Genomic DNA, 16,194 nt, shown 5'->3' with positions numbered 1-16,194 from the left:
GGCCTTCTCGTCCAACATCAGTGTCTGACCTCACAAATGCGCTGCTGGAAGAATGGTCAAAAATTCCCATAAACACACCCCTAAACCTGGAGGAAATCAAGAATGGGATGTCGCTAAAATTCATATGCATGTGAAGGCAGATGAGCAAATACTTTTGGCACTTCAAATTTCACTTGAAACTCCAAATGCACAAGAAATACAATTTTATAGCTTGCTTTATTTTGTACATTTTTTTTATTTATTTATTTATTTATTTATTTATTTTCCTCTTGGCAACTTATGGGATGTAGTAAACCCATAAGTGTTGATGTTGACTGGGTTGTGTCACGCCAGAGTTATCCTTGGTCAATTGCTACCTTTTGGCTTTATAAATAAAGGACCTTAGAACTTTCCATGGCAAATGTTTGTGCCATACAGTGTACCAATATGTGTTACAAGTGTTTGTTTCTCTGTTTGCAAAAGTTTCTAACAGAATGAAGTTGTATCTTTGTGAGGTTTGTAGTTTAAAACCACTCTGTACAGGGATTTGTGTTCCTATGAGTATGCGTTTATGCACAGTAGACAGTGATGACCTCTGAAGACTCATGTTTTGTAGGTGTGTCTGTCTTAATGATGCTGACCGCTGGAACACTCAGCAGCTGCTGGAACACTCCTTCCTCCGACCACCCTCACCAAAAAGCCTTCCTCCATGTCAGGAACCGAGCCCAGAAGGTATTTACTTTACACTTACACACAGTTACATACATTAAGTATGTGTGCAGTATTCAAGGTATGAGATACTGATGTTTAAATGAAATATAATATCCATACATCCGTTGCAGACATGGGTGTGGATTTCGCATCTACGGTTATTCCGCGGGCTCACCTTCTCGGGGGCCCATTCAGTATGGTGGTGCAGAAACAGTTCTCCCGTTACTTCTCAGAGTTTGAGGAGCTGCAACTGCTGGGAAAAGGTGCTTTCGGGGCAGTCATCAAGGTGACAATCTGTCTGACTCTGCTTTAAAGAGAAAAAAAAAAAGTGTGATGATTTTCTGAGACAGTGTTCTTCATTTACCAAGTCCTAACACTTGGTTTTTCTGTATTAACTCTGTAGTTAACTAATATTTTTTCCTTTGTTTGTGTTTTTTGGATCTCGGTGAAGGTTCAAAACAAGCTGGATGGCTGCTACTATGCTGTGAAACGTATTCAGGTCAATCCAGCGAGTAAGCAGTTCCGTCGCATCAAGGGCGAGGTGACCCTCCTCTCACGCCTCAACCATGAGAACATTGTCCGTTACTACAATGCCTGGATCGAGCGTCATGAAGCACCCTCCACAGGTGTGCTGAGCAGTGAGAGTTCTGAGCCTCAGAGCACACCCGAGCGTCCGGCAGCACCGCGGCGCATCAATGAGCTTGGGCTTATAGACAATGTGGAGGATGATGCCCCTCCACCAGCACTAGCCAGCTCTGTGGAGTGGAGCACCTCTCTGGAGAAATCATCCAGCGCCAAGCACAATGCAGATGATTCCAGTGATGATGATGATGATGACGACGATGATGATGACGATGAAGAAGCAGATGTGTTCTGTCCATCTTTTCTGTGAGTTCTTGTGCTTATAAATTTTAGTCTGACTTAGGCCTTATTTGGAGTTGTGTCGCTGTCAGACAGCTCCACGGACCTGGGGGTTGTGAGTTCAAGTCCCGCTCCAGGTGACTGCCTGTAAGGAGTTTGGTGTGTTCTCTCTGTGTCCGTGTGGGTTTTCTCCGGGTGCTCTGGTTTCCTCCCACGGTCCAAAAAAAAAAAAAACACTTTGGTAGGTGGATTGGCAACTCAGAAGTGTCCATAGGTGTTAGTGTGTGTGTGTGTGTGTCAACCTGTGAAGGACTGGTGCCCCCTCCAGGGTGTGTTCCTGCCTTGTGCCCAGTGATTCCGGGTAGGCTCTGCACCCAACGCGACCCTGAATTGGATAAACGCTTACAGACTTTGAACCAATGAATGAATTTCCGCAACCCTGAACTGGATAAGCAGTTACTGATAATGAATGAATTCGGCCTTATTTGTATGGGATTAGTTTTACTTGAGGAAGTGGGGTCATGGATGTACGAAGCTGTTATGCCTGAATTGCAAGAGACAAGACATCTCTGCATAAATGACATAGAAAGAAGTGACAACTCAATTTACACACTACTGTCACTAAGCATGAAATTGTATGGAAATGTAATATCACAGCAGGTATGGTTTGGGTGGTGGGTCATTCCGCTGCAGTAACTCTGATGTGGTGGTGTTATGTTAGGGTGTGTTGCACTTATACAAGTGGATCAGACACAGCAGAGCTGCTTGAGGGCTGCCAAGTGTCACTGCTGGACTGAGAATGGTTCACCAAACAAAAATATTAGGGACGCACCAATTTAAAAATTTTTGGGCCGATAAGATAACCGATAGTTAGCACCTTGGAGTAGCCGATACCGATATTAATAACAGATAATTGTATCTTTTTTTTTATTAAAGCAAATTCACTTTGGATTCAAGCTAAACATATTATAGTGGGTTGTCATAGGACACGCCTTTTCTTCAGTATTTGTACATTTCTGTACTTTTTAATGTTAAGTTAATTAGTTGTAGTTATTTTTATCAAAGATTTGCTACTGGTTCTGAGAGAGAGAGTGTGTGATTTTTCAGTATTAGAGTGTTTCAGTATTAAATTCAGACACTGAATGACTCTATTTTCATGTGTTTTATATAAGAAGGGCTCCTGCACTGTGGTGGTTGAGAGTATCTTTGTTATTTAACCTGCTCTGTGTGTGTTTACACTGTTATCTGTGTGTGCGTATACTGAGTATTGCTGGTCCTTTAGTTTTCACCATGGAGAAATTTAACTTTGAAATCCATCCACACAGCAGACATTAGTTGTGTATTTACAGGCATCAGTGCATATTCGCAAGCACATAAAAGGTGCCAATATATCAGTTGTAATATTGGCTAAAATTCCAATATCGGACCGATAATATATTGGCTGCCGATATATCACGTGTTGCTTAAAAATATCCAGTCCACAGTGTCCTGTGGGCAGAGTCCTGTGTCCGCTGATGAAGGACTAGAGGGCAACCAACACAATCTGCAGCAACAGATGAGCTGCTGTCTCTGACTGCAGTAGGAGGTGGTAGGAGAGTCTCACAGAGTGGACAGTAAGTGGACACATTGTTTAAAAATTCCAACAGCACTGCCGTGTCTGATCCACTTTTACCAGCACAACACACATTAACCCACCACCAACACGTCAGTGTCACTGCAGCGCTGAGAATGAGAATGATCCACCACCCAAATCATACCTGCTCTGTGGTGGTCCTGATCGTTGAAGAACAGGGTGAAAGGGGGCACACAAAGTATGCAGCGCAAGAGATGGACTACAGTCTGTACTTGTAGATCTACATAGCGCTCCTGTGGACAGTGGAGTTGAGAGAATGGACAGTGAATGTAGAAACAATGAGGTGGTCATAATGTAAATAAACTTTAAACCAAAATAGAACTAAATGAACAATAATTTCTCCAGTCTTGTTTTTCTATTTGCCTTATGTAAAGCTGAGATTGAGGTAGTAATCATTGTATTAGGTTTTGTTTACCATGGAATCAGTAATCATGACTGTATAAACATGAGGTCCGCTGTATAAACAAACTGAGGACCCTTTTTAAGAGGCATGTTACGGAGTCAGCAGAAGAAGCCCATTAGCTTATTTTCAGTCTTTACTCACATCGGTGTAGTTCCCAATCTCACCTCCCAGTCCTGATTTAATCTCCCCTGGTTTTGAAGGTCCTCGAGGAGTGAAATCAGGTGAGATTGGGCAGCACGTTGTGGTTCTATCACTACACCATGTTTCTCCTGACACAACATAAACTCACTTTTTACATGCTGGGTTGGCACAGCTTCATCTGGGAGCATATTTGTAAATTTGGTTCGCCCTGTAATTTAGATGAGGTGTGTAAACCCTTGTAATTAACGGTAAAATGGTATCGATAGCAGAAAAGAATTTTTAAGCGTTTCATGTCTAACCATCACACCAGAAAAAACAGAGTGGGTCTCACACAGCACTTTTGCTGGAGTTTCTCTGAGTCACTGCTGCACTTTGAATTGTGAACTATTAACATCAAAATAACAAACCCAACATTATCAGTGGGCAGAATTGGACTGGTATAATAATCTGCTTTATATTAATAATTACTGGTTTGAAAATTTGCAGGCTACATGTTCATACAGCATATATATTATGTAGGGTAAGGTATACTTAAAAACTTGCCTACAGCAGCAGCATCCCTCCTCTAAAGGGTCCTTTGAGTATTGTATATTATATCATTAAACAACCTCCTCAAGGAACTCCATACTGTAGAAATTCTCAATTTTTTTACAGGGTTAAAAGGAACTGAATAATTCTATGGTGTGTCTTAAGGCTTGCTACATAAAAATGACAGACGTGGTGCTTTCAGATGGGACTGATCCTGGTAATCATTACCAGTTTTACTCAAGATGGGGGAACATTCCTATGACCTTCCTGCAGTGATAGTAAAACTAATCCTCTATGAATAGAACTTATGACTGCCAGCCCAAATAAACAGGGACCATGTAAACATGTTTTTAGTGGGTCATTGGGTTCCATATGGTGGAAATCTGTTTGTTACCTAAAGCATGATGTTGAAAAAAATTCAGTCAAAAGTATGTTCATGTTTGAATGTGGTGTTGTAAACTCTTCAAAGGTGTTGCTCTTTGAGACATGATTTTGTTTATTTATTTATTGTTTCGGTACAGTGCTTCGAACAGCGACTCAGAAAGTGACATCATCTTTGACAATGGCGATGCCAGCAGAGACAGTCTTGTGCAGGTCAGCGAGTTCTCAACACCGCCACTCCATTGGCCATTAGAGTGTTAATTAGCTCATTATTATCCCAGTTTTGGTGTTAATGCAAGGATGTTTCTAATGCAGTTGTGCTTTCATACAGGAAGAACCAAGTAAAAGGAAAGGAGTAGACACAACAGAGAGCACAGACTCTGAAAAACCTCTTCTTATTGCACATTATCTGTATATACAGGTGAGTGTATTCAGGAGTTGAGATCAGTGAAAGATTGTGTTGTAAAAGATGGAGAGATGTTGGTGTGTGTGAGTTGTGTAAGAGGACTGTCACACTGGCACCATTTCTATCAGGTCTACCAGATGTTTTAACAATGTTTTCTTCATGTGCCTTCTCTTATCTGTGTCTTTTGTCTTTACAGATGGAATACTGTGAAAAAAGCACTTTGAGAGATACTATTGACCAGGGACTTTATCAGGACTGTAGTCGTCTTTGGAGACTCTTCAGGGAGATATTGGATGGCATAGCATACATTCATGAACAGGTACCTTATAACAGAAACGATAGACATTACTAGGTGAAATGATGCCTTTTCTGACTTTTTTGTGTTTTAAACAGCTTCCTGGAAATAGGAGACAGTTACAGTAGTGCCTTTAGTGATATAGTGAAACAGCAATGTTTGACCTTTTATTATACACTTGGATAAAAAAATTCCAAGGATGGTTCCTCACTATTTTCTAGCTCTCAGCACTGTTTGCATGCTTTGTGCTTTTGCAAAGCCCGGTGTCCGTAAATGGCTAAAAAACTGTGTCTTTGGTAGATACGATAGGCTTTCTCTCTCACTCTCTGTTCACGGTGGTGAAAAGGCATCTGAAGTCAACTGAAATGTGTGAAATCAAATGCTGAAAAACATGAACTGACACGAGGATATTGCTCTATTCCTCCTCCATAGGTGGGCAACATTGGCTTATTTTGGATTGTTTAAGGTGGAAATGCTAACTGCATGAAAGTAAATGCAGACGGTGCTACAAAACTAAACAAACTCCTGTTACAAATGAGTTTCGATGGTGATTCAAACAGTAAATAAAATCTTGCAGATACATACTTCCTTAAACATACCATACCATTCCACCTTAAAAGTGCAGAGCTTCTGAACGTGAACAAACCAGAGAGAACAGCATTTGTTGTTGTAGACAATTGTAGACGTTCCCTTTAACTTCCACTATACAAGTTTTATTGTGTGGATGAATTAAGTTCTTCTTACACGCTACAACATTCAGTAAAATGTGCAAAGCAGTTAAATAGTGATATCTGCTGATGGAACTGAAATGTTTTTGAGTTAGATCAGAGAGAATGTAAATGATTTCCTCTATGATTCCCCCCCCCCCCCCTCCCGTGCTTCCTCAGGGAATGATTCATAGAGATCTGAAACCTGTCAATATCTTCTTGGACTCTCATGACCATGTCAAGATAGGAGATTTTGGCTTGGCTACTGACCACCCAGCTAACGCGGTACAACTTCTTTTATGTATTTAAGATGTTTCTCAAAGACATTTTAAAGAGTATTTGCATATATCTGTAATGTTATTATAATAATGGTTTAATTGAAGTGTTTTTAATTGAAGTCACACATTGACTAAGAAAATACAAAGATCAAATCTATATCAGCCTTAGTTTGAGGGGCAAAAACAAAAACTGTATCGGTGCCTATTTGGGTTATTTTAGTGCTGTGTTCTGATATTGCGTGAAGGTTGTCTGTGTCTGATCTTTTACAGGCAACGGGCAAGCTGGAAATTGAGGATAATAGCTCGGGCCTGGTCTTAAAATCAGATCCAACAGGTACAGAAAAACAAATGAGGTGCTATTCACCGTTTTTTTTTTTTTTTTTTTTTTTCTCTTCTCTCTTCCTCTTTTTTACTGATTATTTCTGATGTGTTGATCTATTCACAAAATGGGATTCTAAGTATGCACATTGTTTTCTAATTAATTTCATACACAGGTAACATGACCGGAATGGTGGGCACTGCACTGTATGTCAGTCCTGAGGTCCAAGGAAATACAAAAGCTACTTACAATCAGGTACAGTTAAACATAGTACTTGTTTCTTCAGCATTTTTCACACTGTGATATTACACAGTATGTATGTCTAATGTATACAGGCATCCAACCTCATGTCATTATACATGTAACATAATTGGGCATTCAATAAGCATAGAAATAGTTATAATAATAAAAATGTTTTGTGCCTTTGTGAGAAATACAGTGAATGATGCTTTTATGAAAACCCTTTAATTTCATTGTTTATTGCGTTTTATGTTAGTCAGGTTTAACCAGTTAAATTAAAGGGAACGTCTACGATTGTGAGGAAATGCTGTTCTTTCTGGTTTGTTTATGTTCAAATGCTCCACGTGTTTTAACTTGGAATGGTATGTTTATAGTTAAAATGGCAGCAGCTGCCTTGAGTTTTGTATTGAAATCATTATACAGATAAATGTGTTACAGGAGATATTTTATATGTATATAAAAAAAAAGCAGCCGGCTGGTAACAACGACCTACACAATATAACAAGCTAGTGTGCAGGAAAATGTGTGTGTCGTCCAGTCTAGTGCCAGTTCAGTTGTGGAAGTGTTTGTATGATTGGAGACAAATATGTGATAATTCATAAGTTGCTCTGGTTTATTACTGTTCACTAATAAATGGAATTTGTGGAATTGTTGTATAAAAGCAGTATCACAGTTGTGCTGATATTCAGTGGAACGGCATTCCCTCTTGTGGGATATTAGTTATATATCTGTATAAAAAATTTATTTTTCGTAAATATATTGTTCTCTGTTTCTCGCACTTAGTGATAATTGTATGAAACCCCTTATTTATTTTTTGTTTGTACACATGTGTCTGACTAGAAAGTGGATCTCTTCAGTTTGGGAATCATCTTGTTTGAGATGTCCTATCGGCCAATGACCACAGCTTCTGAGCGTATATCTGTACTCAGCCAGCTCAGGAAGGTGAGTATGTACATGTCTTAGTAATTTGTTGTTTTAATCAAGCAAATATATTCTGACAAAACTGCAAACATTCAGTCAGTAGCACGTTTTGGTTTGTGAGATGAGAAGGTTTTTTTTTTTTAAAGTACATGAAGCCTTATTTTGCAGAATGTAATAACATACTTTACATTTCGGTTATGTAATATTGGTATTTGTATTTATATCCACTTTGAACTTGTAAGAGACAAAGAAACAAACTGCTTCGTAGTTTATGAATAAACCAGTTTTTGCTCTGTAGAATGGGTCCTGAAGGTCGGGTGGCCTTGGTTTTAAAAGGAGATTCCTAAACATAATAGCTTTTTGATAGTGTGAAGGAGAACCATTGGAGAATATGACTGATCACACACTAAAGGAGGTTAAGTCCTAGTCCACATGTACATGGATATAAATATATTTTGTAATCTGCATGTACACACAGGCACCATTTTTTATTTATATTTTATTTTTATTTTTATTTATTATTATTTTTTTTTTTTTAAATATCTTTCTCCAAATCTAAAACCATGCTGTTAAGCACTGTGAAGAGCATGGGAAACCAGCAGGAGGTGATAGAATGTTAATCATAAAGCCCTGTTGTCCAATCAGAAGCTATAAAACCAGTGCTATTATGGCTTTGTTGGCCATGAGCACAATCACCATGAACAAAGGAGCCAATGGCACACAATCTGAACCCAAAACAAAGGAGATAACAGTGCACACTCTTAATGCTACAAACCCAAGTCTCTGTTTTTCCTATCAAAATAACAACAATGAAAAAGTTTTTCAGCTCTATTTTAGTGACCTAAAGTGCTGTTTGTGTGGAAGAAAGGCCAAAAACTACATAAAAAATAAATAAATAAATAAATATATAATATTCAGGATGTGTTTTTTTTTTTTTTTTTGGTCTTTACAGGAGTCCATTGACTTCCCTGAGGATTTTGGTGACTATGAGAGTGGAGCACAGGTATCATCTCTTAAATCAGCTCTTTTTAAATTAATGTCTTTAGAAGGTCAATATTTCTAATCGTCCTCTTTGGTGAATATAGAAGAAAGTGATTTGTTGGCTGCTGAATCACGACCCCGCCCTGCGGCCCACTGCTGTGGAGCTTTTGAAGAGTGATCTCCTCCCACCTCCTCAGATGGAGGAGTCGGAGCTTCACGAGGTGTTGCAGCACACTATGGCTAACGTCATGGGCAAGTCCTACCGCACCATGGTCAACCAGCTCTTCTCCCAGAACCCCACTCACGTTATGGACTACACCTACGATATTGACGTCCATAAGGTAGCACAGCCAAGTATACTATGTCCCAAAGTTTATAGATTCACATGTTAATTGCTGCAACTACTTATTTTAAGGTTTACCTTATTATATTCTGTTTTACCTGGACAGTCTGTATAATGTCCTTAGAAAAGCTTAGAAGCTGCAAATGAACCAAAGGTCACCACGAACAATGCTAAGCATGAGCAAGGGAGGTATAAATCCCACCAGCATTGAGTTTGGAGCAAAGAAATTGGAGTGAAACAATCACTTTCCCTGTGGTTTGAGTAATAACTGATGTCGTCTTTGTGTAATATCGCTCTCCCACCCCTAGATGTCGCTGTGTACTCTGAATTTTGGTCCTCAGTCTTGCCCTCATGTACCCTGATCATCTGGACCACATAATACAAGCTGTGTTTGAACTTCATCTCAGCTCCTCTGTTTGACTGACCCCCCTCTTGGTTTGCTTTGCCCCAGGGCAGTTTTAATTTCAACAACGCCAAGCTGCAGCAGTATGTGCATGAGACAATCACCAGGGTCTTCAAGAAACATGGTGAGTGAATTTCACCCTGTTTTGAAGCATTCTGGATATGGTTTATATCTGCGGTAAATTTTGTAGTGTTTAAGCTTCTAGATGTTTTGATGTATTCTTCAATACATGGGTATTGAACACATGAATTAATTAAATAATAATATTATGAATAAATTAATAGCTCAGTTAATCAAAATTCCTGTTCAGTAATGCAATGTTACACTCTAAACGACTTTCAAAGTCATCTGATCACTGTACCATTTAACACTACACAGCTTAACTGGAAAACCACAGGCTAAAAATCATGCAGTGTGAGCCTGCATGTAAGCAGTTGTCTTCATTAGGGTTGTCACAATGCACCGTGCTCAATGATTCGATTTTCTCACGATATTTGAAACAAAATTTGTAAACAAAACAAGAAACGAAGAAATTAGACATTTCCGTTTTATTTCTTAAGTGTGTAAACAATGCAATTTTTGCAATAATATTCTGTGTAAATATATGATCAAAATACCAAAAAAAAAAATCTGCCAATGAAAAGAAATTGTACTATTATTGTTTCACCATTTTAAACTACTGCAAATCCTGTTTAATAACTGAAGCACAGAACATGCAAAACACTATATACTTCTAGAATCAAATTTTAACCTGCTACTAAATGAAAATAAAAGGTGTTATCAGTGTAAAGTGTAACAGTGGTGTTATCATAATAGCTTACAATAAAGAAAAAAATGAATCTTACATTTAAATCAAAGTAAACAAACAATCTAAAACACTAGAAACGGCGAGAGCTGCTGATGTGACCACTGTGACTGTCCACTCTGAGCGCCAATAGCAGACTCTGCACTCAGTAGATCAAAGAGGTGCATCATGTCTAGTGTTAAACACTTAACCCCTGAATTCTGAGCTCCCACGGGCGGGATAAAACTAAAAAAAATCGTTAAAACACTCAAATAACTCTTAAATAACTGTCCTAAAAACCTTGAACATTCTACTTTTTTTTTTTTTTTTTTTTTAAATAATATGTAGATTCCAACCAAATATGATTTAGATGGTTGTGAGAGAAAGTTAATTATCAAGAGACAAATTTCAGTCTGTGAATCTGAGCTTTTACATTTCGGGAAACGGGGAAAACAAAGAAATAGCTTGTTAGAGGTACTTTGACACCTTTATTTAAATGAGCAAAATTTGAAGCATTGGTGCTAACATTGTGTTCTATGCTCTAAATGCTCTTTAACATGTAGCTATGACAATTACTCGACAAAGCTTTTGGGCTGTGGACTTCTTGTCTGTAAGTTATTAGGCCACACAAGTGTAAATGAAGGACATATGAGGGAAATGCCACTGTCTGTTTTCAGTTGCCAAGGGGTCAGGGACTGAGAGAATGCCTGTTTTGTTGCTCTATGCCTTTATGAGCTCAGTAAAAGAAAGTTAAGAAGAGCTCTGGTATTTTTTCGTTTATGGTGAATTATATTCTAGTACATTGCAGAGACTGGAATGTGTGGCTTCTATAGCCCGTCACGACAGAGAGAACTAGGCTCATGATGCTTTAAGGCAGTTAAGTTTGATTGTAGGATGTTTTATGAAAGTGGCTAAGATCCCTTTCTGAGCCGTGTGAAAAATATATGTGCCCTGTGTATATCCATAAACATTAACTGTCAGTCTGTCAGTCAGATTGGGACTGTTGATATCCACACGATAAGGCAAATCTTTTAAGCAATTGAGTAGTTATTTATATATCGCCGCTGTCCAAAGAAAAGCATGTATCTCCATTTTTGTTCATTTTTAATTTACCACATTTGAACACAGCAGTGTTCCGTCGCATTGTGTGAAACTTTCATGATGAATGGACCAACAGAATTGATCCTATTTGTTATAAAATGTTTTTTACATTGACTTCCACTGGAAGTTAAGATGGTTTTCTCCTTCTGTAAATGTGCTCTTTTGGAGATACATACTTTTTCATTGGACAGCAACAATATGAGACAATATACACCATACCACCTGATTGGCCATAACTTTATCAGCACATGCCTGACATTGCACACCTACCCTTGTAAAACTAAAACAACCTTGACCCATCAAGGCAAAGGCTGGGTGAACTGATGAATCTGAACACAACATACAACATCAGTGATGAACAAAATACCACAACAGTAATAAAAATGTATATATAAAACAATATAACAAACATTTCTGTAGTTTTTAGCTTTTAACAAATAAAATAACATAAATGTTTGTAAATACTGATTTGAAAAAAAAAATGCGTTGCTTCGTAACTTGCCAGAGAAAACTACCTGAAAGGCCTGTCACTCACGGCAACATCATGAATTTTCTTTTTGCAAGGGGACTTCTGAAGAACATTCTTCTGATTAATATAATTAAATTCTTTTTGCTGTTTCTATTGAGAAACTGTCAGTTTCTGCCATTACAAACTCAAAAAAGTGAGATCTGGTAATCATTTCAATCAGTGAAAATGCTATTTATCTGAAACTATTGGACTGAAAATTTGAAATCTGAAAGATGGATAGAAAAATATTTTGCAGTTATCTCTGATTATTTGAAATTGGGATCTATACCGGCCAAAGCAGTTCCATAACAGTGATATCCTAGTTAAGACCTATTTAGACATTACGCTCTTTTTACCTCTCAAAGCAAAAGGGAGTTTTTCCTCAGCTGAGTGTGAAGTAAAGGAATGTGTTTACCAGTCCTTTGGCATTATGTGATGAAATTGAGGAGTCTGGAAGTGATCTGGATCTCTCTGACATTACAGACTGTACGTTTCTGTATGATGTCCTTGATTATGTTTTTAATTTACAGATTTGAAAATGTGTCCCTTCTGTTCTTTCTGGAAAGAAATTTTGTTGTTTGTAGAGATACAGTGACACAAATTGTGGTCTGATTCTAATACCTGATATTTCCCTGTATCTACTGACAGATACTGTAGTTTAGGATGCTGGTTTAGGTGAAGCAAATGATCCTTTTTTTTTTTTTTTTAAACTTGACCTCTTCCTCTCTCTCTCTCAGGCGCAGTAAGACTACAAACCCCTCTGTTCTTGCCCAGGAACAGGAAGCTGTATGAAGGATCTGAGTTGGCCTGCTTTATGGACCACAGTGGCATGTTGGTCACCCTGCCCTTTGACCTGCGGGTTAGTACTAAACAACTCTGGAAACAAAGCTGCAACATTTAATTTTTAGGTTTAGATGTTTTATTTAAAACACAAAATAGTTTTCAGTTGGAAACTGTAAATATATGGTTTTTAAACTCATAAGCATTTAACTTAAACCCCCACATCTAGTGATGACACAAGAAATAAGGCCTAAAGGGCTAAACTATGGAAAAATGCCCTAGTACCATCCACTGTATCATACTATTAGTTTAAAATCTGACTAGCTGTATGTTATTTTGTGAGAGTCATGTTCATTATTTCTTATGCTCCTTTCCTCTTTTGTTTTTCACCAGGTGTCATTTGCGAGGTTTTTGGCCAGAAATAATATTTCACATATTAAAAGGTATTTTTACATTTATAATAAGTTGATTTTATGGTACACTCACAGTAGTCACTATAGTGATCAGTGTGAAGTGGTGGACCTTAGGAGAGTGCTGGTTCTATCCATTTATTCATTCATTCATTATCTGTAAGTGCTTATCCAGTTCAGAGTCGCGGTGGGTCCAGAGCCTACCTGGAATCATTGGGCGCAAGGCAGGAATACACCCTGGAGGGGGCGCCAGTCCTTCACAGGGCAACACACACACACACGTTTACTCACACCTATGGACACTTTTGAGTCGCCAAGCCACCTACCAACGTGTGTTTTTGGACTGTGGGAAGAAACCGGAGCACCCGAAGGAAACCCACGCAGACACAGGGAGAACACACCAACTCCTCAATGACAGTCACCCGGAGTGGGACTCGAACCTGCGCCGCCCTGGTTCTATCCAGATTTATCCAATTATGATAATAATTCATAAGGTTCATGAAGTGATATTTGTAGAGGTGGACAAAAGGTGCAGCTAATCCAGTTAATAAAGCAATAGTAATTTTTTCAGTTGAGCCAGAAAAAAGTGATTATATATCATTTGTGGCCGGTTCACCAGAGAGAGCAAGAGAGGACAGAGAGGACACGAATGAGGACAGCATGGCTTGCTCCAAAATAAGGAGCAACTTTACTTTACTTTACTTGTAAAGATGATCTAATGGACCAGGTTATGTTAGTTCTAAACCAGTGTGTCTCTGTACTCTGACTCTGTAGAGCATGTGAACTTATGTGTTCATGTTTTTGTTATGTGTAGTATAACAATGGGCATTAACATAGGTGAGTAGATAAGAGCTCAGAGTTTCCCACAGGACTGTAGAAACTTTGAAAGGTAAACTCCTAAATCCTCCACTGTGGACTAAGGGTGGTCTGCCCCAGTTTAATAAACTAATGGGAATCCCTGCAAGCATTCTTTATTAATCTCAAATCTTTATTTTACCTCCAGTGTAGTTCATAAGCATGATTAATGAATGTTTTCAATAGCATTGACATTAATAAGGCTTGATCCTAATCCTGTTTAGGTACAGTATTGAGCGTGTGTTTAGACCGAGAAAACTGGACAGATCTCACCCCCGAGAGCTGCTAGAGTGTGCGTTTGATATAGTGGTGCCTGGGACTGGCAGCTTGCTCCCTGAAGCTGAGACCATCTACACCGTTTCAGAGGTTATCCAGGAGTTCAGCACTCTCCAGGTATCTCAGCCACTGCACCAGCAGGACATAAAAGCATGCAACATGAAGTCAAGAGTTTTATTGTCAATTCTGCATATGTACAGGACATACAAAGGATTGAAATTACGTTACTCTCCTCTCCAAGATGCAGTAACATTTAACAAAAAATACACTAAAATGAATTCTATGATGCCATGATGTTGTAAACTAATAAAGGAAATTCATCATAGTATGCCATTTAAATTTCATTAAATGCTATAGTTGTATTCAAAATAAGATCTTGTTTATAACATCATTTGATCCAAAAACATGCACCTATAGAACGGTTACTTGACACGAGAAGAGAAATCTCTTCATATTTAATTTATTTTCAAGTAAATTTGGAACATTTCTGTTGGTCCATTCATAGTGAAATTTTCTCTCAGATCACGTCTTTCAGATGATCACACACAGAGACTGAGTGAGCGCTGAGCCGACACCGATTCGCCTCCAACATGAAGGCTTTCCCTGCGAAAGTCAGGGCTAAATATATATATATATATATATATATATATATATATATATATATATATATATATATTGTTTTCTGTAATATATAGTACATTTTTCCATTTAAAATTAAAAACTTTGTAAATATATGTAATTTTAAAAATGAGCATATTAATGCAGCCTGTTTTCTTTTTGAAATTGGAAATTTGTGGCTAGTTCCATTTTAATTTTCTTGACGTTCCTTTCTCTGAACTTGCTGACTGACTCGTCCTTTTACAGGTTGTGTAAACAAATCCAGGTTTAGTTGCACTTCATGGGTTTGACAAAGAACGCCTGTTATTACACTGTGACAGATTCTGATGTTATATCTCAGGAAATGGTGAAGTTCTGCAGTCATAATGATACAATTCATTTTTCCTTAGGGAAAGCAAACATCTTCTCTGCCACAAAGCGTAGCAGGGTATAAATTGCTTTTGTTTTCTGTCTCATGCTGGGTTGTAGGAAAGGAACTACACAATCTACCTGAACCACACCAGCCTGCTGCGAGCCATTTTATTGCACAGTGGAGTTCCAGAAGACAAATTAACCCAGGCTTCCAATATACTGTGTGACGCCATGGTGAGCACAGACGTATTTAAACACACCCACACCCACACCCCACTGTGTCCATGATGTTCTGCAATACCTAAAGGGACACTAGGTAAGATTTGGGGTTTTTTTTTGCTCCTGGGGCTCCTCCACAGTGTAATTAATATTTACAGCACTCTACTGAAATCATTTGGGAGGGGAAAGGAGTCTGTGGGTGGTTCCCGACCCTCCTCCAAAATTACATAGTGCTGTTTCTGCAGTACTGAGCCCAGAGTATCCCAAAGAGGCTCTATGCTCCTTATTACATGGCAGTGAAGAGTTGCAGTTATTTTGAAGCTGTAATTATGTATTGTTCCTTTAATCACTTAGGGTCACTGAAAATCAATTTAAATTCTAATTTATATAATCTTGCTATTACAAAGGAACCCATGAGGGATACAGTATTCAGCTGAAACAAATGTTTACTGTCATTTTCTAGGTTAAAACATATCACATACTTAAAACTGGTGATACAAAAGAATAACAAATCTTATTGTGTGTTGTAGTTTAGTTTAATTTAGTGAATACTTTTTACAGCTGGTGTTTTCATAAAGCACCTTCACAGAATTCTGTCTTAACCCTAAGTGAGTGCAGCCTCGGCAACAGTGGCAAGGAAAGACTCCCTCAGAGCAGGAACCAAGGCTCAGAATGGGAACATATTTCCTTCTTCTAGACACCGGAGCAAAACCATTAAAATAATCTTTGTGGGTATACTCACAAGACGTGGACTTTATAAAT

General features: G+C 38.4%; 1 protein-coding gene across 4 annotated transcripts in view; it reads left to right on the top strand.

Moving 5' to 3' along the window:
• Positions 1-16,194, top strand: part of eif2ak4 (eukaryotic translation initiation factor 2 alpha kinase 4) — a 42,596-nt gene that overhangs the window by 9,832 nt on the left and 16,570 nt on the right. For 3 of the 4 annotated variants that reach the window (XM_066673423.1, XM_066673420.1, XM_066673419.1), the window contains exons 10-26: positions 596-711; positions 822-976; positions 1,142-1,578; positions 4,778-4,850; positions 4,969-5,058; positions 5,240-5,362; positions 6,226-6,330; positions 6,594-6,657; positions 6,818-6,897; positions 7,723-7,824; positions 8,756-8,806; positions 8,889-9,125; positions 9,579-9,654; positions 12,661-12,782; positions 13,097-13,146; positions 14,193-14,361; positions 15,331-15,447. In XM_066673423.1, coding sequence (XP_066529520.1) covers positions 596-711; positions 822-976; positions 1,142-1,578; positions 4,778-4,850; positions 4,969-5,058; positions 5,240-5,362; positions 6,226-6,330; positions 6,594-6,657; positions 6,818-6,897; positions 7,723-7,824; positions 8,756-8,806; positions 8,889-9,125; positions 9,579-9,654; positions 12,661-12,782; positions 13,097-13,146; positions 14,193-14,361; positions 15,331-15,447 — 2,167 coding nt within the window. The remainder of the gene's footprint in view (positions 1-595; positions 712-821; positions 977-1,141; positions 1,579-4,777; positions 4,851-4,968; positions 5,059-5,239; positions 5,363-6,225; positions 6,331-6,593; positions 6,658-6,817; positions 6,898-7,722; positions 7,825-8,755; positions 8,807-8,888; positions 9,126-9,578; positions 9,655-12,660; positions 12,783-13,096; positions 13,147-14,192; positions 14,362-15,330; positions 15,448-16,194) is intronic. The other variant, XM_066673421.1, reaches the window with a different exon arrangement.

The sequence above is a fragment of the Hoplias malabaricus genome, chromosome 1, assembly GCF_029633855.1.
Source record: "Hoplias malabaricus isolate fHopMal1 chromosome 1, fHopMal1.hap1, whole genome shotgun sequence".
NCBI lineage: Eukaryota > Metazoa > Chordata > Actinopteri > Characiformes > Erythrinidae > Hoplias > Hoplias malabaricus.
Note: the sequence above shows the minus strand (reverse complement) of the source record. Positions and strands in the feature narration are given on the sequence as shown.